The following is a 25,080-nucleotide window of genomic DNA, read 5'->3' on the forward strand; positions in this document are numbered from 1 at the left end:
TATATAGATTAACATCTCCCCAACGCAAAAATACATTTTGAAAACTGTAGATTTGTAAGACATTAACTGTTGATTCGTGACGAATCTCCAGTTATTGTCTTGCGAATCTATAATTATTGTTGGCAACAATAACTATAGATTCGTAGCTTACGAATCTACAGTTTGCCGTAGATTCGTAAAAATAATCTACACTTTGAATAAAGTAGTGACGTCACAGACATAGTTTAATCATGAATAACCTTTCAACAGCGAGAGAAAGCAAGCGTTTTATACTGTTTGTGCTGCAAGTATAGTTTTTATTTACGTTCATGCAAATACATGTCATTTAAGTAATGCTTAACCAAAGCAGATAACCCACACAACAGTCCCTAATTCGCCTCCCAGGCCTTACACCCCCGAATACACGCGTTTCACGGAATTCGTAGCCCGATGGCGCCAGGCGTTAATAGTGTAATTCTTCAAAATTGTGTAACGCCGAGCCCGACATACCGTCCTCAAACACTGCTAAGATTCGCGTATTGGCGAGCTCGTACACATCTGATTTCTTGCTCCTCAGGAAAAAACAGAGGGTTCACAGAGGATCATGAACGTGATGATCAATCTTCCACTTCACGGCAACTATTCACTTGCTCTTCATGTACAAAAGCACCGCTCCCCATTAGGTTCCCGTAAGAATCCAGGCCCTTTACGTCAGCTTTGAGGCATAAATGTCGAAGTGGCAGTGTGGCGACCAGAAGGGCTTCGAAGATCAGAGACAGAAAGGGCCTGGAACAGCTCCAAGAGACGCCGCCGCTCGCGGACTAGACAACAGCCTGTAGACGCTAGCTACTGGCCTGGGTGAAAAGGATAGGTTGTTTCCATGGCAATGTGACACGATCATAAGTCGATAACGAAAAAATCCCCCTGCAACTTACGAGGTGCAAAATTACGGACAGAGGTAGTCGTATACATTCGCAATAAAATATTCATGACCGTAACAGGAGAGTAAATTCAGTTACACGTGCCATCAACAATGGTCAAAAATAAACATTATCGATAATTACTTGTAAAATAAACATACATACACAGTTGACTCTCGATATAAAGAGCACCGTTATAAGAAAACAGTGTCAAAGAGTAAATTTTGAGCAGCTGAATATTTTGAATAATGTTTTTCTTTGTTTTTCTTCGCCTTTGATAACAAAGTCATGGTTATCACAAGGTAATTTTTTTCTAGCCACTGCACGTTTGTTATAACGAGAGTTGACTGTATCATTGGAGAGTAATCAAAACTCAGAACTCCGTACTCTATTTTGGGCAGCTGATTCAGATGTGAATATCTATGAGGAAATGAACTTGAAAACAATACAGGGCAGATCCCCAGCGTACAAGGGAGCATTTCTTGCTAATGACAACAAAACGTTGTGTCAAACCACACATTCCTCTCATTCGAATAAAGAAATGTTGACAATACTGCTAATCGTTTTCCAAATAGCAGTAGGCCTATGGCAAACATTTCTCAGAATCACGACGATAGTTTTGGCACGGTTCCACTGTAGCTTAGTGTACAATAAAAGCTTCTAGAATAAACTCCTCCAATATATACTAAGGCTAAATACATGTATATTAATAAATGTACAACTGTGAGACACGTTATGGTAATTACTTATAAACCACCAGGAAGACGTTTTGCAATCAGAGAAACATTTCAAAGTCTTCATGTACTAGAGGCAAAATTCTATTGTCCGAAGTAGGATAGATAGAGATTCGTTTGACCAGGATATAGGGAAAAAGTGGGGGACAGGTCGTCGAAGTTGGAAACACGTTGTGCACACAAATTAAGAACTCCTTAATTAAAAAACCCCAATGAGAGCGAGCATTTCGTTAATGTCTTCAATAAACACATATGAAGCCAACTGTATACATCCAAAGATCAAAAGTAATGTTGAAGGCTGGGATTCTCGTCATATCTATCATTACAATCACATATACACAGCATTAAAGATACAGTTTGTGTGGCAATTGCTTTTTCCGTACTGAGGGATACAAAATAAATGTACATAGAGTCTGACCGAACATTACAAAACAGGTAGAAGAGCCAAGTGGATCCAAACCATTTTTTTTGGGGGGGGAATTTTATTGGGGATAAGAGCCCCAAAATTCTCATTTTTTCTGCAACCTTTCATGGCCTTTCTACAGGTTGAGGCTACATTTGGTGCTTTGTATATGCTTCTGAAGGAGGGGACAGGAAATCACAAAATTGCCTTTCACTTCAAAAAAACAATTGTTTGCTTCTTTAATGTGGGAGTACCATGACCCCATTGACCACACATCCGCCCTTGAGAATAACAGAAGCCAAAAATGAAATGCCAATAATTTTATACAAATATGCACATCGGACATGAGAATATAATTTGAACAGTTTTGAATGCCTATAAAATGTCAAGTTTGTAACAATATTCATCCTCAGCACTACTTGCTACTGGGATGGTACTACTCAAGCAAAATGATGCCCTGGTTCTTAAAATTGTCTGTACTGTAACATCACATTTCTGGTTCAAAAGATTTTATCCGATCTGATTACATGATAAAAACAGGAATTAGTCCAACAAACGAGTCTAAAACTCCCTCAAAATTCTTGCACTGTCATTCAGTTTCTCTGGATACATATTTACAATCATTTACGATAAGATGGCCAGGTACTCTAGTGCCTTAATCGTGATACCACACTTGGTCCTTGTTATAACATCTCACTCACAGACTGCATCTTTATTGGCTAATAACTAGTCACATGCCATTCACTATATTGTTGTGCATGGCCAAAAGAACCATACTTGTAATAACCAAAATACTCTATGAACAGCAAAAGTTTTTGTGTATTATATACAGATGAGCATATTGTGCATCTTTCCAAGTCTGGTAATAAAGAGCTAGTTTCAAACATTCTGTGCAGAGATATTTTGGAAAATTGCTGGTGAATATCAAACAAATATTCAAATGGTATTTCATTTAATTATGTGAAGGCTAAATTAATCAAGCAGCACCTGTGTATGAGGCATTACAAAACAAATACTGACTTCTTTACCTCATGGGGCAGTAAAACGGTGATCCATGGAGTGTTCTGTTTCTCCCAAGATGAAATAAAGCCGTCAATACTTGAACATGTATACTATTTTCCAGCATCTCTGTTCGCATGGCAGTTTGGTTGTGGACTTCGGAGGGGAAGATTGGTAAGTTGGTCAGTGGTCACGTAACTACCAGGACCAACTGGCCCATTGGGCACTACCCCATCATCGATGATGACAGTGCTGGGGACAACGCCCAGATTCCCAGAAAGCAACCCTGTGGCTTCTTGCTGTGTCGCATTCGCCTGGTTGTCAGCTTCAAGCCTAGATTCATTCTGTAGCACTAAGGGTTCAGCTACAACATTCTCCTGTGTGCGGTTGTTGTTGTTGTTCGAGGGGCTTTCCTCTGCAAAGGCCACTTCAGGATCCAGTGGCGCAATGTTGCTCATTTGTGCCGCTGTTATGTAGCCACCACCACTGCTGCCGCCCACGGTTCCGTTCATGTGGATGTGGTCGCTGTAGGTAGCAGGCTGCGCAGAGGGTGGTGGGGAGACATTCGACATCTGTGCTTGATCGACATAGCCAGAAGGTGCAGCATTGCGCATTGCCTCACCTGCAACGTTTCGAGCCATCAGAGGAACTGACATGTTGGGTAACATTCCCTGGACGACGTATCCATTCACATTGGCCGGCTCAACTCCATTCATGCTTTCCACATCAATACCGTCAGAGTATAGTTCATAGTTCAGTGCCCCTTCTTCACTGTCGTCAGAGAGGGCATCTGCACTTTGAGTCCTGGCAATATTTGTGGCTCCTGGGGGCTTGTTGGTAGGTGTGGTTTCAGAGACTGGCGGTGCACAAGGTGCTGTGGCTCCAAGGGACACCAATGAGGCTCTGTCTCGTGGGGGATTTGATGAGTCCACAGTACATTGCGAAGGTTCCTGTGATGTCCTCACATGTGGCCGATCAAAGGCACTGTGGACATAAGAATGGAAGTCTCTTTTCTTTAAAATATATACCTAAAAAGGGGAAACAGCAACAATCTGCAAGGAGCCAAAACTAACATGGGAAATTCCACCATCTGTCGCTTTCCATTGTTTGGAAAAAAATGCAATCAATGTTTTCACACAAATGAAATCCAGTTGCTTATCAAACAACTGGCACTATTGGCACTTGGCATTTCTTGGAGTGGGTGGCAACCAGCCCCTGGTATAATGTATGCAACAGATCATGAAGGTCTGAACAAAAATATGGGCACTTTACTGTTAGCAGACATCGGCACACTAATGAATCTATTTTTGATGGTTGTTTTGGTTTGATAACTACTTAATTAAACTGTGTAAGACAAATGTGTGCTCACTCAAAGCAGTGATGGGGGCCTGATAGCTGGAAATTTGCGAATCGACTTCTTGATACGACAGAAGATGATCACCACAAGCACAACGGCCATGAGGAAGGCAAAACACACACCAACTACAAGTCCAACAGAAATTGGCTCAGCTAAAAGGGAGGGAAAAAAAGATGGATCAGCCACGTGACAGCCAATGGACGAATTAGCCCCCGCCGTTCCACATCTTTTGACATCCACCGAGATGTTCCAGAAGTCTTTGCAGGATTGAGCTCAGGTAGAGCTCGGCAGCTGTAACACTGCGTGGTGACGGCATATCCTTGCACGGGCAAGTCCGATCAAGGACCAGAGTTAACCGTAACTCCACCAACTCTGATCAGGTGCATGCTATTTGAAGACAGCTGGACTAGTCTAGTCCACTATGAATGAGCAACCTACCAAGGTCGGTCACATCGCTGGCTGTAACAGCTGGTTTTAATAGCACAAGTATATGAAAAAAAAGAAGTAAAGGCAGGAAATGTACTAGCAAGTATGTCACTGGTCACTTTTTTCTATCCTTGTTATTTTGCCCTTCCTACTTCCACTGCTTCTCCTTAAAAGTCTAAATGATGGTTGACTGAAGTCACACGCACTTCAACTTCACTGCACACACGCTAGGTACATCACAAAAAAAACCAGTAGTTGACTACTGGTCCTTGATCGCCTCAGACCTATTCAGTAAGAAGAGGTTAGAGGCTTTTAACTGGATTCTGTCCTGTCTGCCCTTATTTGTTATGGAAAGATAATCTGTCTCCTCCCTCAAGTTTTAACTCACGCGTTACGACGTTAATTCTACTGCATGATGACTTCTTCACAGATGTTCCCATGGAGTTGCGTGCCTGTATGTGGAAGTAGTAGTACTGGTCTTTTTGCAGGTCTGTGGACAAATATGATTTTTTTATGAGACATGCAGCCTGTAGACTAATTCCCCTGTCACAATTAAACACCAATATCTCTGTTCTGTAAGGGTCATGGGACACAGCAACTGAAAAAACTCAGTACTGAAACCAATGGAAGGATGTGACCAGCACTGAGTAATGTATTATCAGTTTGTGAGTGCCAGTTTTGTACCCGAGTACTTGTCGAGTACCAAGCTCTCTGCCAAATATTGAGCTGGGTGGGTGGGAATAAGGCTGGAGTACATGGACATTAGACGGTACTGGTAGATGCACAAAAGTAAGATTACAAAATAAGATGATGACTTCAGAACATCACTATTTCAAAAAAATTAAGTTTTTATGACAAATGTACTTGATAAGTACTTGGCTGAGTACTGTTCCGAGTACTTTTCTCTTTAAAACTTCACTTTTACAAAACCGGAGTGTCTGAAGTCTTACCCCTGTGCATGTACCAACAAAGGCTCATGTACTCCAGCATTACTCCCTAGTCCTAATCAGTTCAATAGTTGGCTAAAAAAACTTGGTGCTCGTAAAGTACTTGACTACAACACTAATGAATGCTACTGGTCAGTGATGCATGCAAATACATGGTGTAGTCACTTGTAAAGGAGATTGAAAAAAAAGGACTCTGCGCCACTTTAACAACTGCCACATTTCCAGCTGGCTCAAACGCATGCCCACCTTTAAGTTACCACACAGACACAATGGGTTGATGAGCGTGGCACCACCTCAGTGACAAATGACTTCTAGTTGTAGCTGATGGATTGGTTTTGCTCATGGCTGGATTACCCCATCTAATGCTTGAGGCCCATGAAAGAAATTGGGGACCTTCAAACACTCTAGGGCCGGAACAGATACCACAGTTTGCTTCTCTCTTTAAGTTTCAATATTCATGTACCGGTCGGAAGACCTGAAAACAATCTAGTACCCATTGTGCGGCAGCCATGCATCAACATGAAACACCTGGCTGCAGTGCTTACTAGCACTGTGGAATTGGTAGAAGTGCCTAGAATGGAGTAGAACCAATGACACACGAAAGCGTGGGACCGACAGCAGACTTAAGTTGGCCCCCTGGTTTCACAGCATTCAACTGTGTGCTGCATGCAATGCCCACATTGTGTAATGAAGGCAGGGCTCACAGAATCGGTAGTCCGACGTCCCAGGAAAACCAAACTATTTCGTTGGGCAACCAAATGTTCCTAGCTGCCAGCCTGGTGGGCAAGCACCTGTTTTCGGCAACACATTTTTTTGGCCCGGCGTTTTAGACATTTCAGCACCGTGCACTGAAAAAAGATCGCAAAAAAAGACCGCAAAAGATCGACATCCCAACCTTGATGTTACACAACTGTACATGTTCGGGGAGGTGCACCATGGTACGTACGGTCAAATCATTGGCATGAACCAAAGGTGTCTGCATTCAGTCGTTTTCCTTGTTGCGGATCGCTAAAACTATATTCAGTCATATTGCAGCTCAATTACCATCAAATTCCAAAGAAATGGGAGCAGAGGTCTACCTTGTACATGTATATTTTCAAATTTTGAGCTTTGAATTTGTCTTACAAGATCGACAAAAGTGACGACGACACTTTTCCTAGTTCTGGATCACTTCAAAATTTTCTTTACACATAAAACGTAGTCAAGCGTAAACCCATTTCTCTGCCAAAACCATTGTAACAAGCATATTTTCTAGTACAGAAAATCTAATTTTAAAGGGGATTTGTTTATATATTAGAATATCAGTGCATCAACATGGATAGCCTGCATAAATTTTGACTTGACTTTGGTGCTCAGCGAGCCATCAACCACAAATCCCCCTACGCCACAAAGTTGGCGAACCCATTACATCACGTACAAATCTGTTACGCACGTAGTCTCCCGTGCCCGAAGGGCAACTACATTTTTAAAAATTTCGCGAGCCCTGGAAGGTTCACTTACCTGTAGTTACTGTATAAAGGTAACAGGGTAAACACCGAGTTTCCTCTTGCACTGCATCAGCAGGCAAGGGCGCAGTTAGAAGGGCTAAATTCCCACATTCAATCAGTGTCATTTATCAACCACAACTGAAAAATGCATCGTATTTCATTTCATGATGCAATACTGCCTGTAACTGCAATTCTCGGTTGCACTGTTTTTCAATGTATGAGTAACTGTTTCCAGTAACAAAAAAGCAATGCACACCGTGCAAGGGAAGATGAATCATCTGATCAGCAAAGACTCAAAAAGAAAAACAAACACCTAACTCTGTGGCCAGGCAGTTTACTAAACAACCCCCTTTCACAGTGTAGTGCCCCACTGGAAAGACCCATAGAAAACATCACCTTGGCATTCCTCCAAATGTGAGGATGCCTACCATTGCAGTGTGAACAGAGCCTAGAATGCTTTCTAAAGGCAAACACTGAAGCACTTTGGAATATGAGGCTTGTCTCTATCCTTTGGATCTGCCACAGGTAGGACTGTAAGCTTTAAGCAGGAGGCACATTAGCCCTAACTTCCTAGAGCAACTTACCAGCAACCTTCCTCATCCTTGGAAATCCCAACACCGAATAGTAAACTGTGCACATAAACAGCTAGACTCTGCTTTATTTGCGGTATGCCTAATCCCACACAAAACACAGTCAGTTTACTAGTGAAGTAATCATTCTAACTGATTCTAACAGACCCCAGTGTTGGAGTTTTGCTGGTTGGGGAAGGTAAGGGTTAAGTCTAGTACCCCATATCAGCTCACCATAGACTGTGTAGTTGGTGACATTCATGCCTACACTCAGTGTCGTCGGCTTGCCTCCATCCCCGCTGGTGTATGAGATGAGGTATCCGAGCAACTCCCCATTTAGTTTGAACTCATTTGACAGGGGCTGTGGTATCAAAATCATAGCATGTCCGCTGTTACATGTATTTCATTTGCAGGGCCAATATAAAGAAATGCAGCGCTTCTTAATGCGATTGACCACAAACCCCCTCCCCCACTCCCAAAACATACCCAAATGGAAAACCCACCTCAATAATTAACTGTGACCCTCTCTGTGAAAAAGAGTCATGTCACTAAAGCCACTTTGGAGATAAAGGCCTTTGAAAGAATCTTGCACAGTGTTTAAAGCAATAGGAATCCTCAACATTTTAGTATCTACTGTACGTAAGTCCATTTTTATGTAACATTGTGTACCAAACTGAGTGACACATCAAAACAAAGAGCTCAAATTCCTCATAGGACCAAGTAAAAATCAAAGGTAGCCACAGAGACTTGTGATTCATTTTTACAGAGTAGGTTACAAATACAGGCATTTTTGTACCAAAGCAAGAAAAACACAAGAAAATTTTAGCCATTCGGAAATTACATTACTTGATATAAGCTAAAAAATGAAGGCATTCATCGGCCCAAACCACAAGTACAACACGTACTGTGCCAAACGGGAAAATGTTATGCTACTGCTGCAATGGTATCAACCATTTGGTATCAAAGCTTTAAATTTGCTAAAATATTATCAAAAAATAAAACAGGACACAAACACAGCAAAAAAAAAAGTAATTCAACAGTTTTCGATTCAGTTGGAAATGTTCCACTTCCATCCAAGGCTGGGGTATCTTCTTTTTTTGGTAAGATTTCCAATAACCCACCTTCCAAGAGAGCTGCACTTGCCTCCTGTTGCTGTTATGATTCGGTTTGTCGACGCATCTGAAATTTTTTGGCAGATCTCGAGGGACTTTGAAGAAAACCAAGAATGTTAATTTTAAAAATATGAAAAGTACAAGCAAAAAAATCATAACAAACCCCAAAAAATCCAAGTTGGCAAAGAAGATCATGTACATGTACCTGCTACTCATACATGTGTATTTTTTTCCCTTCGCTCCTTCTTAAGTTTGTAGGAACATTCTGTAAAGCCGACACTACCGAGGATATGACACAGTATATACAAATGGTATGTCAATGAGGTCATGACTGCACATCCAAACACCCAGAGGGACTTTGATAAGAAGTTCCCATTTCAGCTAATTTGACTGACCTCTGGTCAGTGGTCACCCACAGGCCCGAGGGGGACACTGATGTACAAAAGTGACCTAATTACACCAGCCCACAAATTTCATTACATGCATGTACCTCTGTGCAAAATACAAAAAGGAACTTTTCAGGGATTACAACTTAAGACATTCTAAAGAGTCACATATTTTCAGCAAAGTGCCCGACTGGGCACTATTACTTTAAATTACTTGCAATGTACATGTAATTGCGAGTGCCTAATTTGGACGGAAACAAATGTCATGGAATGGCCTGTACAGGTGTCCCTATGATTACATGTAGGTTAGAGTCGGTCCTCACTTCTTTTGGTGTACAGTTATATGTACTTGCTATACGTGTTTTTTTTTCTCAAACTGTAAACATTTGAAAAAAGATAATGTAATAAAGATTCGGGTTGACTTCCATGTAGTGGGTGGCCAGCTACGGTTCCAAAGACAATCAACTCCACTCAGTGCAGGACCCAGTCTGGTCTGACAGGTCAGCTGAAGCAAATCAACACATTTCTGCTGCAAATGGCATTAATCAGATGTGGTTCCTAAAATGTCAGACGTGGATGACCGACGATCCCCTGTCCTGGTTCCCCCTTCCACAGTATCACAAAGCACTGCGAGTGAATGGTGGTCTTACCTCCTTCAGTGGTACGCCCTTCGGCCACTTCTGAATAGTTGCTTTCAATGGTTGCACGTTGCGCCTTCACTCTGACTTTGTACAAGCCGTATGGATGACCCAAACCCACAAGAGTGTACTTCACTGTTCCTTTCTCGGTCTTGTTAATACACAGAATTGAGGTTAACAAACTATTCACAGTATGCTGTCAAGACATTTTGGGAGACGGGCATGCCAGTTGGGTCTGTACTGATGGGCAAGTTTTGTTTAAATATAAAATAAGGCAATGGGCAGGTGATGGGAGATGACAACTTGTATTTCCAAGGATGGATTTACGCCGGGGAGATGTTAATCAATCTTGGACTTTTGCCCTGCCCAACATGCATCATAACATTGTATACTCAGTGTTTGCTCCCATAGGCTTGTGAAAAAACCACAAGCGTACTTGGGTGGGACTCGAACCCACAACCTCCTGCTAGTGCAGATGTCTATGGTACACATCGAGCAGGGCAAAAGTCCAAGATTGATTAACATCTCCTTGGTGTATATCCATTCTTAGAAATAGTGGTTCTCGTTAACCGCTGCTACGTCTGAGTCGAACCAGCAAGCCGACACCGGCCAGCTCGGTGGTCGAGTAGTTAAGACATCTGCACTAGTAAGCAGGAGGTCGTGGATTCGAGTCTCACCCGGGTACACTTGTGGTTTTTTCCACAAACCTTCAGGTGCAAACATCGAGTATACAGTGTTATGATACACGTCTAGCAGGGCGAAAGTCCAAGATTCACTACAACTTGCCACGGTGGGAGTTTCCAGCTCAATTCACCACACAAATGCAATGCAATTTACCCGTACCTGCTTCTTATACCAGCTTTCATTGGCTGGGGTACCTTCCCACCTGTACTCTACGATGTAGGTAATGACCCCTGGGTCGGAGAGCTCATCTGGAGGACGCCAAGACAGGAGGAGCCTGGAGTCGGAATGGTTGGAAACGCTTAGCTGGCTTGGGGGATGCAACTTGCCTAAGAAACAACAGGAAAGATGCACGATTTTGGATCCATTGAACAACACCCAACTTCATGAAGCTGACAAGCAGAAAATACTGTTTTGTAAATTTATGGCCAAAGAAGTAAGCATAAAAAAATATCCCTACCCCAAAACAGCTGACAACAACCTGTTAAAAGCTACATGTAGACTAATTGGACGCCATATTGGCAGGTGCCCTGCTTTTGCCAAGGCTCCCCAAAATTAGCCATGCTTCCCATTTGTTCATTTGTTCAGGTTACGTGAAGAATTTGCACTTTATAAATGAATCAATAGGACTGTATTACTATATCATGACTCACATCACGATGAATGTGATTTGATTTCAGTCTGATGTTTTGTGTTGTGCCAAGTGGTTTGGTATCACTACAACTCAGAATATGCAAGCAGTTGCTCCTCTCAATGCTCCCATCTCAACACATGTACATGTACAAAGGGACAGAAACAAACAGCAAATTTCTTGTGGAGACCTTTTATCCTACTCTCTTGGGCCTCCACAAAGCACCAGTTCATCAGATCATACTCACACATGGAAGGACAAGGCAAACGCCACATGCTTCTTCAGCTATGCCAGCAAGGCATAAAAATGAAGGGATGCTGAATTTGTTTACCCAGTAATGCATCCAAGAAACAAACAAAACAAGTTCAAAATGAGCTGACATGGACTCTACTTACTGTCTGTAAGGGTGTTGAAGCATTTTTTTGTAGAATCTGCCACCATGTTCCACTCATTGGTTGTTCTGACGCGGTAGTCACAACGATAGCATGGCTTACACTTGCATTTACAGCTGGTGGCACCGCATACATGGCAATCAGGGGAACAGCATTCCTCCCAAACTTCTCCACTGCTGGTATAATGATATCAAAGACAATGTGATGGTGATTTGAAAAACAACATTCTATCTTTTGTTGTTTTGAGCGAGTGCCATCTAGAAACCTAGGGCATGTAAGGATGTCCCTAGGTACAATGAATGTATCGTAAGCTTTGGAATATAAGCCACGGCTTTTGCATGTATGTTGATTCTCATGCTGAAAAAGTCTCTACAGCTAATACACCAGACGCAGGCCTTGAAATAGTACCAGCCCGGCATAAAACTTCTAGCGAAAAATGCTCCGGGCTACCTAAACTTGGTTCCTTGGTTGCCCGGTGGACTGGTGAAAAATTCAGAATAAGCCTACCTGTTAAAACTTAGATCAAAATATATAATGCTTGTTGCGATAATAAATACAAGATCGCAAAAACCGAGTTGTTGTGGATGTGTTTTTACTTGAGTTTTTGAAACGTGATTCTCGCATGACAGGGCGATAAGCGACTGTGAATGCCATGAACAGAGTAGACTGGTGGGTTGTAGTGCTGGAGTAGCATAGCACATGGTACAGTGCTATACCACATGTGCACACTATTCTCGTCTACTGTTTAGGCCACTTCTGCTTCTGACTACATGTACATGCCTCTCAAAAATAGTATCGGTAGCAGGGTTCTGGCCAGGATGGTTTTAGTGCCGGCAGGACTATCTAAGCGGAGCGCCACCATCGGTTGGCACGGAGTGTAGCAGAAAATTTTTGGAATCTAAAAGCCCCCAGATGGCCGGAAACAGCACTTTCTGGGTGTTTTCAGCTGTGTATACACAGCCTAGAATTAGGGATCTCATGTCTGAAATTTACTTTAAAAAATTGAAAATTTGTAACTAGGATGAGGTGATAATTTTAGACGGGCAATTGAATTAGAAAAAAAAAGAGTAGAAATAAATATTGATTTTATTCTGTAAATCCCTTAAATATTGAATTAATTTCTATCTCTATGATGCCCATAATTTTTCATTGCTATTCAAATCATTTTTCATTTTTTTGTGTGTGTTGAAAATAAGGCGAAACATGCAAAATCTTGGCAGACTATTTTCCTTATTTTCTTTGTACAAAAGTTCGTACAGTATGCATATGGGATAACGACATTCATAAATGTGTGCAGGGGTTTTCTGAACAGTCATTTTAAAGTCTACATGAACATAATGTAGATTGGCCATTTGCTTTTCAGACACATTTGGCCATGTGTCACGTGCATACTGAGCGCGTGTATCTTGCCATACGGAACTCGTTTACGGAAAAGGCAAAATCATGCTGTTACTTTTGAATAAAAAAATTGCGGAGTTAATATTTTCACCGTGGGATAAACAACAATTAACGAATGCGGTGCGAACGTTGGTTTAAAAAAACGATCGCAGTGATCGTTTTATGCAACATCGAGCAGAAAATACATGCACCGAATGTTGCTAACCGTGGTCGGCGCGGCGAAAAACAGTCACAGTCGATTGTCAGTTTTGCAAGTACATGTGAAATTGTTTTTCTGCCAGATTTTTAAGTGTTTAATTTAACGAAGTGTGAATGGGGTCATTTGCTATTTTGTCTTTCTGAAATTTAAGCCAAATTTTCTTTTCAAGTTGTGGAACTGGGTAAAATGCGGAACTGGACAAACAACGCTGTACATCATGGAGAGGGGGTTTTCCGATCTTCGCACACTGAGATGAGAGCGTTGCATATGCAAGCCTATGTGTGGCCTTCCAACCAATGGAAAGATTCGTTATGCACTATGTACACGTGCATTGCGCGTAACAAAGCCTCCTATTGGTTCATGTTAATATTTGGTCCAGATATGTTGCATATGCACGTACGTTGGTGCGCAGACGATATGCATGGCAGTGCAAAGTGAAATTTTACGGTTTCTTCACGATCTTCATATCTTCACGATCGATCCCTCGACCAAGATGCTATTTTATTTGGGTTCTTGTCGGGAATATGTGCCGGTCGGAAAAGTTGATTTGGCAGATTGTGGCGGTCGGCAATTCTGCGTGCCGGTCGGGCCCGACCGGCGCCGACCGGCAGCGGCAGATCCCTGCGGTAGGTCAGAATATTGTTTGGTCAATTTTTTGTGCTGATGTAATAGCCTGAATGGGGATGAAAGCTTTCAAAAATTGTCTCAAACAATTATAAAACATGTCTTGATATAAGTAAAATTTCTGCAGTTGACAGATCACAAGAATTATGGACAATCACACACAGTTAGTCAGGTAATCACGATGGCAAACTAGCCAGCAATGTCGGTGTATCGCGTGGTAAGCATACATGATGCATCCAGACAGGCGATAAACCATGTGGCAGGAACTCATAAACACAGAAAAGAAATACATAACCAAGAAACCAAGTTCTGTGAATTAACTTGAAGAAATCCTCTTGCAACATCGATGTTTTTTTCGACCTGCAGCTGTATGGCTACATGCGACACTGATGTAGTTTTGATCGACTCCTGACTGGGACGTAAAGACTGGTTAGCACATTTCGATCTCGTGTTCTTTTGCATGGCCACAGCGTGGTAGGAACCAGCACAGCTTTACTTTCATGCATTGAGCTTTGCACACAAAATTTCACTACTGCGACAGCAAAACATGAGTGGAACTCGTGAAAATGACAGAAGTTTCTTTTCAAAAATTGCAAATTAAGTAGGAAAATATATAAAAACAAGCGTTTTAACATGAGAGAGGGTTGTTGAAAGATATTTTGTAAAGACAGAAAAGACATCAGCATTAATTTCTATTTTGTTTAATTTTGTAAATTGGTTTTCTAACTTGCTGATAAAAATGTTAGGGTCGTGCAAAAAAGTAAGGGTCGGTGGGTAAACGGAAACCAGAAGTATTTTGCGGTGGCCCTTAACAATTTTTTCCGACAATAGCTAGCTTTACTGGGCATTGCAGGAGTCCTTGAAAGCATTTGGTACAAAGTAAACACAAAGCCAAACAGCACCCTCTTCTGATTGAAAAAAGTTTTCTCTCGTTCACCGCGCATGTTCGAAGGTCGGAAAGTAAGCAAAAAGTAGTAGCATTTTTTGCCAAATGTTAGCAACCCAAACGATAGGAAAAATGGAGCAAAGAGATGATTTTGATCCTGGCTCCGTGACCAGTGACTCCAGTGACTTTTACTGACATACATGCCTCTTTATTTATTTATTTATACCATGAGCCTTTTATTTTCCGAAATGACAAATTCTGCATTGGTAAGCTGATAACATAAACATTTTTTTTATAAACAAGCTAGTAAAACTCTAAAACGGGCTAGTAAAATATCCATTGAACTAGCCCAGTGGACTAGCAAGGAAAAAAAGTTTGAGCAAGGCCTGCAGACGGCACGGCAAACTTTGAAGGATAAAATCAGTCACAAAAACCGTGGCCGGGCAATGCGTACCACGTGCTGGTGGTACTCAAGTTTTCATTGATTGCCATTTACATCTACTAACTTGAATCTTGGAAAATAAACAAAAATTTGAGTTGTCCGGATTTTGAGTTATTAACAAAATTCCCCGAGTCACGGAGTCATGAAACACATACATGAAATGTGTACGTTATCCTAAACTTGACATGCTCTACTGTGGCAACATTTTTGGTGATTATTTCCCCACTTTTTATTCATTCTCATGGTGTACTTTTTTGGCAGACAAATAATAATTTTACAAAGATTTTTTTTATTGTTGTTGTCTAAAGAATTCTTTCTACCATTAAAAGAAAACCAATCGCTTCAGTGGTGTGCCTTTGTGTGGCACATCTTCCGTCTTTTCGCCGATCGTGTTCAGCTTGACATGCCACAGAATTTTGGGGTTTTTCACTTGGGCTTTCTGCTGACAACACTTCCTGTGGTCACGTGGTTCTTGGAAAGTGTCAGTGATTGGACTGTCCACAAAAGGGTCTGCGGCAGCATTCAGGCCAGCCTGAAAACTGGGTTTGTCGTGGTCGCAGTGGTGTGTGCAGTGCATGTGCCGCATGCAACATGCATGCATGAAACACGAGCAGTTCCAATGTGATGACTCAAACCAAGGTTTCGTGGCAGATTTTTCATTTTTGAAGCAATTTGGCAGTGTTTTTTGATTGGCGTCACAAAAACTTTGAGATAACCAGATGTCATGTTGTGGACAGTTACAGAGGTTTTTTCCTTTACAAAGAAGCCTATTCTTTTGGCAAGAAATATTCGGTCTACAAGATGAAAACAATCTTTAGATTTACTTGACTTGGAGTTGACAAGATTTTATTGTTCATGCATTTCCCTGACCGCATAATTTTTACTGGCCGCTTTGGGGAAAAACAGGCAAGAGCTGACGCACGGCCCACGCACACAGGAAAATCATCCAGCCCACAATAAATATTAAATTTGACAATATAAAATGACTTTTTGGGGGCGACATTCGTTCATACTTTTCTTACATTTATTAGGACTGTACATAACCACTGACGCACTGTACTGTTGCTTCATGGCTGGATCATCAGCACTGTGGCGTGACTTACATGTATACGCATACATGTAAGCTTGTACATGTATGATGATTTTAAACCTTAATTTGCCAATTTTGCATACTGTGTCTTATACATTTGTACACTGGGTGGTTCATTTTCCAAAAATTATGCTAGGTGTCAACAACACATTAACAACAATAACTGAGATAAATTGAAGACCAATATGAGGTATATATTTAATTCTAAAAGAACAAAAAAGGAACCAAAATATACAAAGTACCATGGGAGTCCTTTCTGACTGTTTTATTGACAAGAACTAGTAGTGTGTTGTTCTTCTTGTGTTCCGCAATGTGTGGAACACAACATGAATTAACCCTTTAATATCTCCTCTAAGACCTTTAAAAATTCACCAGAAGATTTGGGAGGATTTCACAAAACTTTGAGAACTAGACACATGTACATGTATGTATGTACAGTGCAGATCCAGCCACTATTAATCTGCATGAGCCTTGATGACCAGTGAAAGTTACATGTACATTGTACATACAGGTACATGTAAAAAACAAATCTTGGCTTGAAGCAGTGTGGCCGATTTCGGATAATTCAGGAGGTCTTCTGCAAAAAGACCGGTGAATACATGTGCATGCACCTGTGTAAACTCTGGACCACAGGCTGGCTATGCTGCCCTGCTGTTTTATTTGGAACTGGCAGATCACCAAGGTTTGATTTCCTGTGGCAAGTTCTTCCCCACAACTCCCTGTTCAGAGTCGCCATGAACCATAATTCCACAAAAGCATCCGGAAAGAAGATGTCCCACTCTGTCCAAGTGTCAAAGCCTCTACCCTGGCCTGCCCTTAAATCCTGTGTTGAATAGTTATCCTTATTCATTTTCTGTACCGGTACTTTAACATATTTAATAACACTGAGGCACACTGTGCTAGGAAGTTATTTGAGCCATCAAAACTATCCAAAATTAAAAGGATACTTGTAAGGTACTCGTACACGCAATGCCGTTACCGGTATTTTTAAATACATGTACATGTACATGTGCAAGCCTTGAAACACACATGTGAGTCCCAATACAACTCATTTTCACATGTGTTGCTATTTTAAAGGGCTACTCTGATGGCTTGTTGGTTTTCATGCGAATCCGATTTTTAACACACGTAAGCAAAACTGTGGTGTCATTTTAGGCAGCACATCTCATTGTTACCGGGTACATGTACACTGATCTTGAAATCACAATATACTCAGGTCTGTGCTTACATGTATGTGACTCACTTTAATGCTGAAACTTCTGTTTCACATACATGTACCACGGAGCTATTAGCTCTGGACATATAATAACAAACTCAATGAAAATCTCCATGCGCATCTTTGAGTCTACTTAGCTCGAGTACAGGTACATGCAAATGTATGTGGGAAATATACAGCAAGGACATTTTTCAATTCAGCTGTGTTGGTTTTCATTTTGTTAATGTTGCATGTCACATTTTGCGTATCGCAATATGTATTGTGTCACAACCCATATATCGTGATACATATATGTACATGTACATGTATCGTGTTGTAAACAAGTTTTTTGTATTTAGATGAACCCTTCTGCTTCAACAGGTAAAAAAATTTGCAAAGTTACCTATTTGTTTCTCTGTACATGAGGATGTCGGTGGAAGTCACGCTGTCATTCTGGCCTCCTCTCATCCACGTACACGTAACCTGACTGAAATCGTAGCTGAAGCAGTGCAAACCTGATGCAGGGTCCGGTGGAATTGGATCTACAAGACACCAGTTGTACATTGTACAATTCCAGTGACAGCACTGAAGAAATGTGGTAGCCTGGGCACAGGAACGACCAGTCTTCTGTTCATGTGTTACAATTCTTTATAAATCGAAGGTGTCATATGCCTGTGCAGTAAATTGGTTTTGACTGGGTTTGGCATGAAGTCACTGTTATTCAAAGTTCTTGCACGGGACAAACGCAACGAGGAAAAAACAAAAGTACATATACATGTACTATTCCTGAGCTTCTTGTTTCCTGACCTACCCTACTTTGACAGTGCATAGTTAAAAGTTGTTTGGGGGGAAAAATTGGGGGGAAGATCCGAACTGGAACAAAGGGAGAAAAAAACACAAATGCATGTCCATTGCAAACAAAGTATGAAGTGGTACAAAAGAGTTCAATGGGCACTTTCTGCACACAAGGTGCCATTTACTATTGTAAAGAGTGCCACCTGACCTCTCTTGCTACCGTTTTCAACCTGTGAACAATAATATGTACATGTACATGTCGAGCTGCAAATTGAATCAGTATTTTCAAAAAGGAAAAAACCAAAATTAATTTCTTCCTACATGTACATGTACAATGTAATTGATATCCACATACATGTACGGTACGTGTGCCCTGTTCTCAGATGTCATTACCAGTAAGCAGAATGACATAAACAAATGCAAAGGTGAGTCAACCACAGAGACCCGGTACCGTATTTCTTTTTCCCTGAATTCTCTCTATGTAACACCAGATTTGTCATATCACTTTCAGATAAAGTTAAAAGATAAAGCCATATTAATTAAAGTTTCAAATGAAGAGTCTGAACATACTCTTAGCCGCAAAGGTTGGGGATAAAAAATCCGAACAAGCCAAACCATGCAGAACAAAACTACATGTACCTCAACAAAAGCTGCTTAAAATTTTCGACAGAGGTCTTAAATTTTAGCAGGCCCACTACTCAGGACCTCATTTTAGATTCACAGATCCTTTTGGCAAACTTGCTCTACTGAAGGGGGCTGGGGAATGAGTTAGTCAAGTCAGAGTGATTTTTGTTTTGCATACACTGTATAGTATTTGTCTGAATTCGGGTCTCAATCCATGGATTTGGAAGAAAATACAAAACACAGCATCAATGATTTCTTTGCTTGGAATGAGAATTTCCTTTTCTGATAGTCGTGAAGTCTGTCTCAACAACTGCAACAAAACTGCATGCCGTAAAGGATTACATGTATAGTCTAGATTTTGACTGAAGAGCCTTTAGCAGAAAAAAGAAAGAAACAGCTTCATTTCAATTTTGTTGTGTCACATTGCATTCAGAAGGATCAGATTTCCATTAAAAAATCACTGGCTAAAAATTATATACATCATATACCGGTATTTGGTAGTTACATGTATGTCAGATCACTTGCGTCTTTCCTGTACTCACCAACTCTGCTGGTGGTGTTCTCAGACCATCCTTCAGCAACCAGCATACCAGTACCAGCAGCTGAATGCGGCCGGGGCATCAGTGGAACAGTCAGGCAGCACCAAATGAGCAACAGAGTTCTCCTCCACTGGGAAGTCTTGTATGCCACCATGTTGACTGAACACATCATGACAATGAGCAATGGAAACAAGACTGAAATTCACAATGTGTTACAAAAAAATTACCTCTAAAAATTACAAAGCGAAAGGACTGCTAGACATTACCCCGTCCCCGCAAAGAAAATTGTACAAGTACCGGTACATACATGTACATGTACATGTAAGTGGACTACATAGAAAATGTACAGTGAAACAAATTAACAGGCAGCTGATATGAGGAGCTGGTGAAAATACATGTACATGTATATATGTGGAATATAAGCAGCTGTTTGGTAATCCCACACAATATTTCTCATGTGATATGGCCTGAAAAGTTTAGATAACTTCCCCCTTAATTTCTCACATTTCCCCCAACATGTACGTGTACATGGAGGCCCCTTTCATTTTTACACTTAATTTACACGTATTTCAGACGCTCTGTTTATTTTGGACAAGAAACGTAGTACATGTACATACATGTCTTCTCTGGAAGTGGAGAGGAAGAAATTCCTTGAAAAATCTGAGGGAAGCATTTCTCTTTGAACAGAACAACACAAACAGATTCTAGCCCACAAATTTGCATAAAAATGTGTGGAGAAACTGGCTTAGGGATGAACGCATCACGTACACTGCAACAGGACAAAAGGCATCCACAGGTGTACCGGTATAAATGTATCTACAAATACATGTAGCACATACATGTACGCAGAACCACCTGGATGTACTTGTACATGTGTACAAACACATGTAGTTTTGAAAATGGGTTCTGCCATGCGTATGTATCCATAGATCTAAACATGGCTTAGTTACAAGTATTTTCTCCTTTTTTCTGTTCCTGATATTTCATGGACATATAAAAAGACTGGAAATCGATAACAATTTTTTTTCAATCTGATACCGTACGTGAAAAGCAAAGACAGAAGTCTTTTCCTTTCTCCCCAATTCTTTCAAACAGCAAACAGAAATTTTATTTCAACCCTGAGCTGAGGTCCAACGAAGATGCTATTCTTTATCACGCACCACACTGCAGACATTGCCAATGTCATTGGGCATCTTGTGAGCGAAGTGGTAAATGGGCGAAGGGACTATATCTGACTATGTATGTACCACCCAATGAAATAATTAATGTCTGTTGATAATAATGATCTCCGACACACATTTTCTCAGTCATAGGAGCCAAGTTGGCTCGGGACCGAGTTGGGTACGGACCGAGTTGACCGGTACCCAACAACACACACCCACCTGACATGCCTGAGGATGAGTCGACTTGTTTTGCGGCCTATGACGGACGATTTGTCTCTTCATATGATGCAAAGACGGTTAAGTTGTCTCATCAGTTGAGTTGTCCCAAGTCGAGTCGGCAATCACACTTCAGTGATTAAAAGCAATGCCACAGAAGGCAGTGGCTATAGCATAGGCCTACATGATATAGGCTGGCCTAACGGCCAGACGTTAGGCTAAAAAATTGCCACTAAACTTAAAAAATAAACAAAAGCATGGCTTTTTACTACACGCCCTTTACGCTCGGTTTTATCATGAATGGTTTACACAAACAATACCATCAAACATGGAGGGAAAAGTGTGAAATTTCTTACTCTAGGAACTGGCCTTTATCCTACGTGTGATACTAACGCTTTCTCGCAATCTTTCCGATATAAATACATATGTACATTGTACATGCATGTCACATATTGCTGTGCAGATTGTGACACAAACACGCTGGCCTACTGTACTTGCGTGTGCGTCACGCTTTCCAGGAACCTGATCATCCAACATGCGTATACACACTACGGTGTACTATCAAGGCCACGTTACGCAGCGCGGTGGATAGCCTGAGAGTTGACTTCTGACAGCGCGCTTCGGAACTCTTGGATAGGAACGTGCACAAATTTTAGAAATGTGCAATTTGTTTTCATGAGTTATTAACACATCAAATTAACTAAAAATTATCTGACCCAAAAGAGAAATATCCTGCCAAACATTTACCCATTAGTCACTTCCGAAAACCTAAAATACACGAAGAACTGCGTGCAGCATACCTGCAGAGCGGCACCCAACCAAAAGCGAATTAAAAGAATTTGAAAAGTGTGCGTGGTATGCCTGCAGGTGGAGCTCAGGTATTAACTGTTACAGTGTGCACCCTGGCTGATGAGGCTGCGCCAGGCGGTTGGTGGCGAGGACTTCCTAGGATTCAACGCTGATGTTAAACGTACGTCTTTGATGGCGACTTTCGGACTGTCCTTGAAACTTCTGTCCTCCAGCTGAGCGGTTTCCTTTTCACAGCTTCCCGTAGACGAGCTGTTTCGGGATGCTGGTATCAGGTGCATGCATGGCCAGCCCAGCAGATCTGTGCCGTGCAGATTATACTAGGGATTCCAGCCTGTTTTAAGACTTCCGTGTCGGGAATCTTGTCCTGCCAGCGGTGGAGGAGGTTGCGGAGGCAGCGAAGATGCCGGAACAACTTTAACTGTCGTTCATTCCGTCGGTAGAGGGTACGGGTTTCGCAGCCGTACAGGAGAGTGGTGAGCACAACTGTATGGTAGACTTTAATCTTCGTGGAAAGTGTGATTCCTCTCCTCTCCCGGAGTTTCTGAGTCTCCCAAAGGCGCTGCTTGCTTTGGAGATGCGATTATACTGACCTCGGCATCGACGCTGGTGGAGCAAGAAAGAATACTGCCCAGGTTGAAGAAGTTGTCAGCGGCCTGGAGTTTCCGTCCCTTCACTGTGATGTACAGTTCGTGTTGCTGGTTGCCAGGGGCAGGCTAAAACATCACTTCAGTCTTCTTTGTACTGATTGTAGGACCAAAACTGTCGCAGAAAGATCTTAGAAGCTGTCCATCGCCAATTGCAACTCGTGCGCACTCGAAGCGTTAAGGGTGCAGTCGTCGGCGAATACAAGCTTCTCTGATCACAGTCTCCTTTACCCTCGTGACGGCCTGCAGGCTCTTGAGGTTGAACAGCTTGTCATCGAACATGTACTTGATGTGGACGCTTGGGTTGCTGTCCCTGAAGGCGTCAGTCAGCATTGCCGAGCACATCATGCTGAACAGTGTAGGGGTACGAACACAGCCCTGCTTGACTCCGTTTGTCACAGGCAAAGCGTTAGTTGCCTCACCGTTGTCCAGCACACAGGCCATCATGCCGTCGTGAAATTGGCGGACAATTGTGAGGGCATCCGAACTTCCCCATGATTTCCAGAGCCCCTCTCTACTGACCCTGTCGAAGGCTTTGGTCAGGTCAACAAAGGTGATGTACAGGTCTTGTTGCTTCTCCATGCTCTCTCCTGGAGTTGGCGGGCGGCGAACACCTTGTCCGTGGTCCTACGGCCTAAGCGGAAGTCACACTGGCTCTTGGGGATAATTGCTCCAGGTGCTCCAGGAGACTGTTGAGCAGTACGCGGGCAAGGATCTGGCCGGCGATAGACAGGAGAGAGATCCCGTGGTAGTTGTCATAGAATTGGCGATTCCATTTACGCTTGTCTATGTAAACAATGGAAGCATCTCTGAAATCCTGGGGAAGTTGTTCCTGTTGCAACATCGACTGGCAGAGGTCACTGTGGTGGGCGAGGAGAGCTAGGCCACCTGAGTTGAATACTTCGGTGGGGATGGCGTCAGGGTTGGGGCGCTTTCCCGGAAGACATTATGCTTGAAGGCTTTACTCTTCCACTAAGGGGGGGATGTCACGGTCTGGGCTAACTGGCACCTGGGGGAGGCGTGCGATGGCTTTGTCGTTTATGGACGCCGGCCGATTCAGCACGTTGTCGAAATGTTCTCCCCACCTCTCGATGATCTGGTTTTTGTCAGTAAGCAGAGTTTTCTCATCTGCACTAAGCAGGGGGTAATAAGCCGAATGACGGTAGTCCATATTGACTTCAGGGCATCGTGGAACCTCTTGGTGTTGTGTAAGTCAGCAAAGCCTTGGATCTCATCGGCCTTGCTCCTGAGCCGACATTCCGCATTGACGGAAGATCGGTTGGGACCGTTTTGTGCCTGCTGCAGGCAGACTACGTTGCTGTTCAAGCAGGGTCACTCTGGTGGGCAGGGACTGACATTTTTCTTCCACCAGCGTCTGGGCTTGGACATCATTTTCGCAGAACCAGTCCTGGTAGTTCTGGTTGCTAGGCCAAGGACCTGGAGGGCGGCTGAGTGGACTGTAGTTTCGAAGGATTCCCACTCTTTTTCGATGTCAGAACTGGGCTGGGAGTCAGGGCTAGTGTAATGTCAAGAAGTGCCGCGAGCTCTTCTGCATTTCAGTTTTGGGAAGTCAAATTTCTTGGCAACTCTCTGCCCCTATGGCCTTTTCTTGGGCTGTATGTGGAGGTTCATTTTAGAAAGATGATGGGATGATAACCCGTCCAACAGTCTAAACGACACGCCGCCTTGGTAACCCGCACGTCTGGCCTGTCCTTTGCCCTAGCGATGATGTAGTCAATGAGATGCCAATGCCTAGAACGGGTGCATCTATGACCTCTTGTTGAGGCTATAAGGCGGAACATAGTGTTGGTGGCAGATTGTGATTGTGTTGTGTTTGGCACAGATCCTAAGCAGGAGGAAGCCGTTGCTGTTGCATTTCCCTCCGTTTTTACGATGACTCTGTCCCAGGACTGGTGGTCTGTACCAATACGGGCATCGAGGTCACCAAGGACGATGAGCTAGTCTGACTGTGGTACAGTAGAAGTAAGAGTCTCTAGTCCTGCGTAGAACTTGTCCTTGGTTTCTTCGGGATTAGTCATCGCGGAGTAGGAGCGTATGGGCACTGATAAATGTGGCGCTACTCCCCTGCCCAGGGGGAGTTGCATTTTATTAAGGGGGTCACTGAGACCTTCTGGAATGCTGGCTAGTTTCTTCAGATGTTGGGTTTTGATGGCAAAGCCACGCGGGCCTCACGTACGTCGCTCTTCACAACCTCATTCAGTCCAGTTAAAAAAGGGTATAGTCGTCAATCTCTGTCAGCTGGCCTTTGTCTGGAAAGCAGGGTTTACTTAGAGATGCTATGTCGACTTTGTAAAGGGCTAGTCTCTGGTCACAAGAGAAGTCTTTTCTCTGGTCTTTCTGCCTTGGTTTAGATATTCCAAGATGCTAGAAGGAGTACCAACAATTTCTTTCCTTTCTGATTTCGACCACATGAAAGGGATCCCGCCAGACGCGGTATGCTGGCCAGGTTGTCGTGAGGCAGGCTATTTTAGAGCACCTTTACCAGCCCCGTCCTCAAGCTGGAAGGCAAGCAGAGTGATCCTAAATAGGGCTTCCTGGTCACTCAGGGGGGCTGCCGAACTCCACTTCTGCTTCGGGGTCCAGTAGAGAGCGACCTGATATCCTGAGCCGCCGTGTGCAGGTTTGCGACTACAGCTCCCAGTGTGTATCCGCACCTACTGCTTCGCCGCTCGCCCATCGCCATAGGGCGTGGAAGGGGTGGGTGGGTTGATGTCGTGACTTGCGCGTGAGTTGGATTTACGCAAAGTCGGTCTCACTCTCTCGTCCTGTCGCG

General features: G+C 42.7%; 3 protein-coding genes across 8 annotated transcripts in view; all 3 read right to left on the reverse strand.

The window, feature by feature from the left end:
• Positions 1 to 265: 265 nt before the first annotated feature.
• Positions 266 to 4,000, reverse strand: LOC147795531 (uncharacterized). Its single transcript, XM_087131704.1, has one exon. The coding sequence runs from the start codon at positions 3,749 to 3,751 to the stop codon at positions 3,149 to 3,151; it is 603 nt and encodes a 200-aa protein (XP_086987830.1). The 5' UTR covers positions 3,752 to 4,000; the 3' UTR covers positions 266 to 3,148.
• LOC147795530 (neuronal cell adhesion molecule-like) overlaps positions 266 to 25,080 on the reverse strand; it is a 39,693-nt gene continuing 14,878 nt past the window's right edge. Inside the window, exons 1-11 of one of the 6 annotated variants that reach the window (XM_087131694.1) lie at positions 21,189 to 21,296; positions 19,457 to 19,612; positions 17,899 to 18,037; positions 11,665 to 11,837; positions 10,801 to 10,967; positions 9,970 to 10,108; positions 8,943 to 9,028; positions 8,056 to 8,182; positions 5,207 to 5,308; positions 4,405 to 4,544; positions 266 to 4,019 (exon numbers count right to left, since the gene is read on the reverse strand). In XM_087131694.1, coding sequence (XP_086987820.1) covers positions 4,405 to 4,544; positions 5,207 to 5,308; positions 8,056 to 8,182; positions 8,943 to 9,028; positions 9,970 to 10,108; positions 10,801 to 10,967; positions 11,665 to 11,837; positions 17,899 to 18,037; positions 19,457 to 19,607 — 1,224 coding nt within the window. In that variant the 5' untranslated portion in view covers positions 19,608 to 19,612; positions 21,189 to 21,296 and the 3' untranslated portion in view covers positions 266 to 4,019. The other 5 variants (XM_087131693.1, XM_087131692.1, XM_087131695.1 and 2 more) reach the window with 5 other exon arrangements.
• LOC147795532 (uncharacterized) lies at positions 22,140 to 22,868 on the reverse strand. The gene is made up of 2 exons (XM_087131670.1): positions 22,518 to 22,868; positions 22,140 to 22,337 (listed from the first exon to the last, which is right to left on the reverse strand). The coding sequence occupies exons 1-2, from the start codon at positions 22,866 to 22,868 to the stop codon at positions 22,140 to 22,142; spliced, it is 549 nt and encodes a 182-aa protein (XP_086987796.1).

Source organism: Acanthaster planci, unplaced genomic scaffold, assembly GCF_054643075.1.
Source record: "Acanthaster planci isolate LZ-2023a unplaced genomic scaffold, COTS_SCS Contig8, whole genome shotgun sequence".
In the NCBI taxonomy this organism is placed as follows: Eukaryota; Metazoa; Echinodermata; class Asteroidea; order Valvatida; family Acanthasteridae; genus Acanthaster; species Acanthaster planci.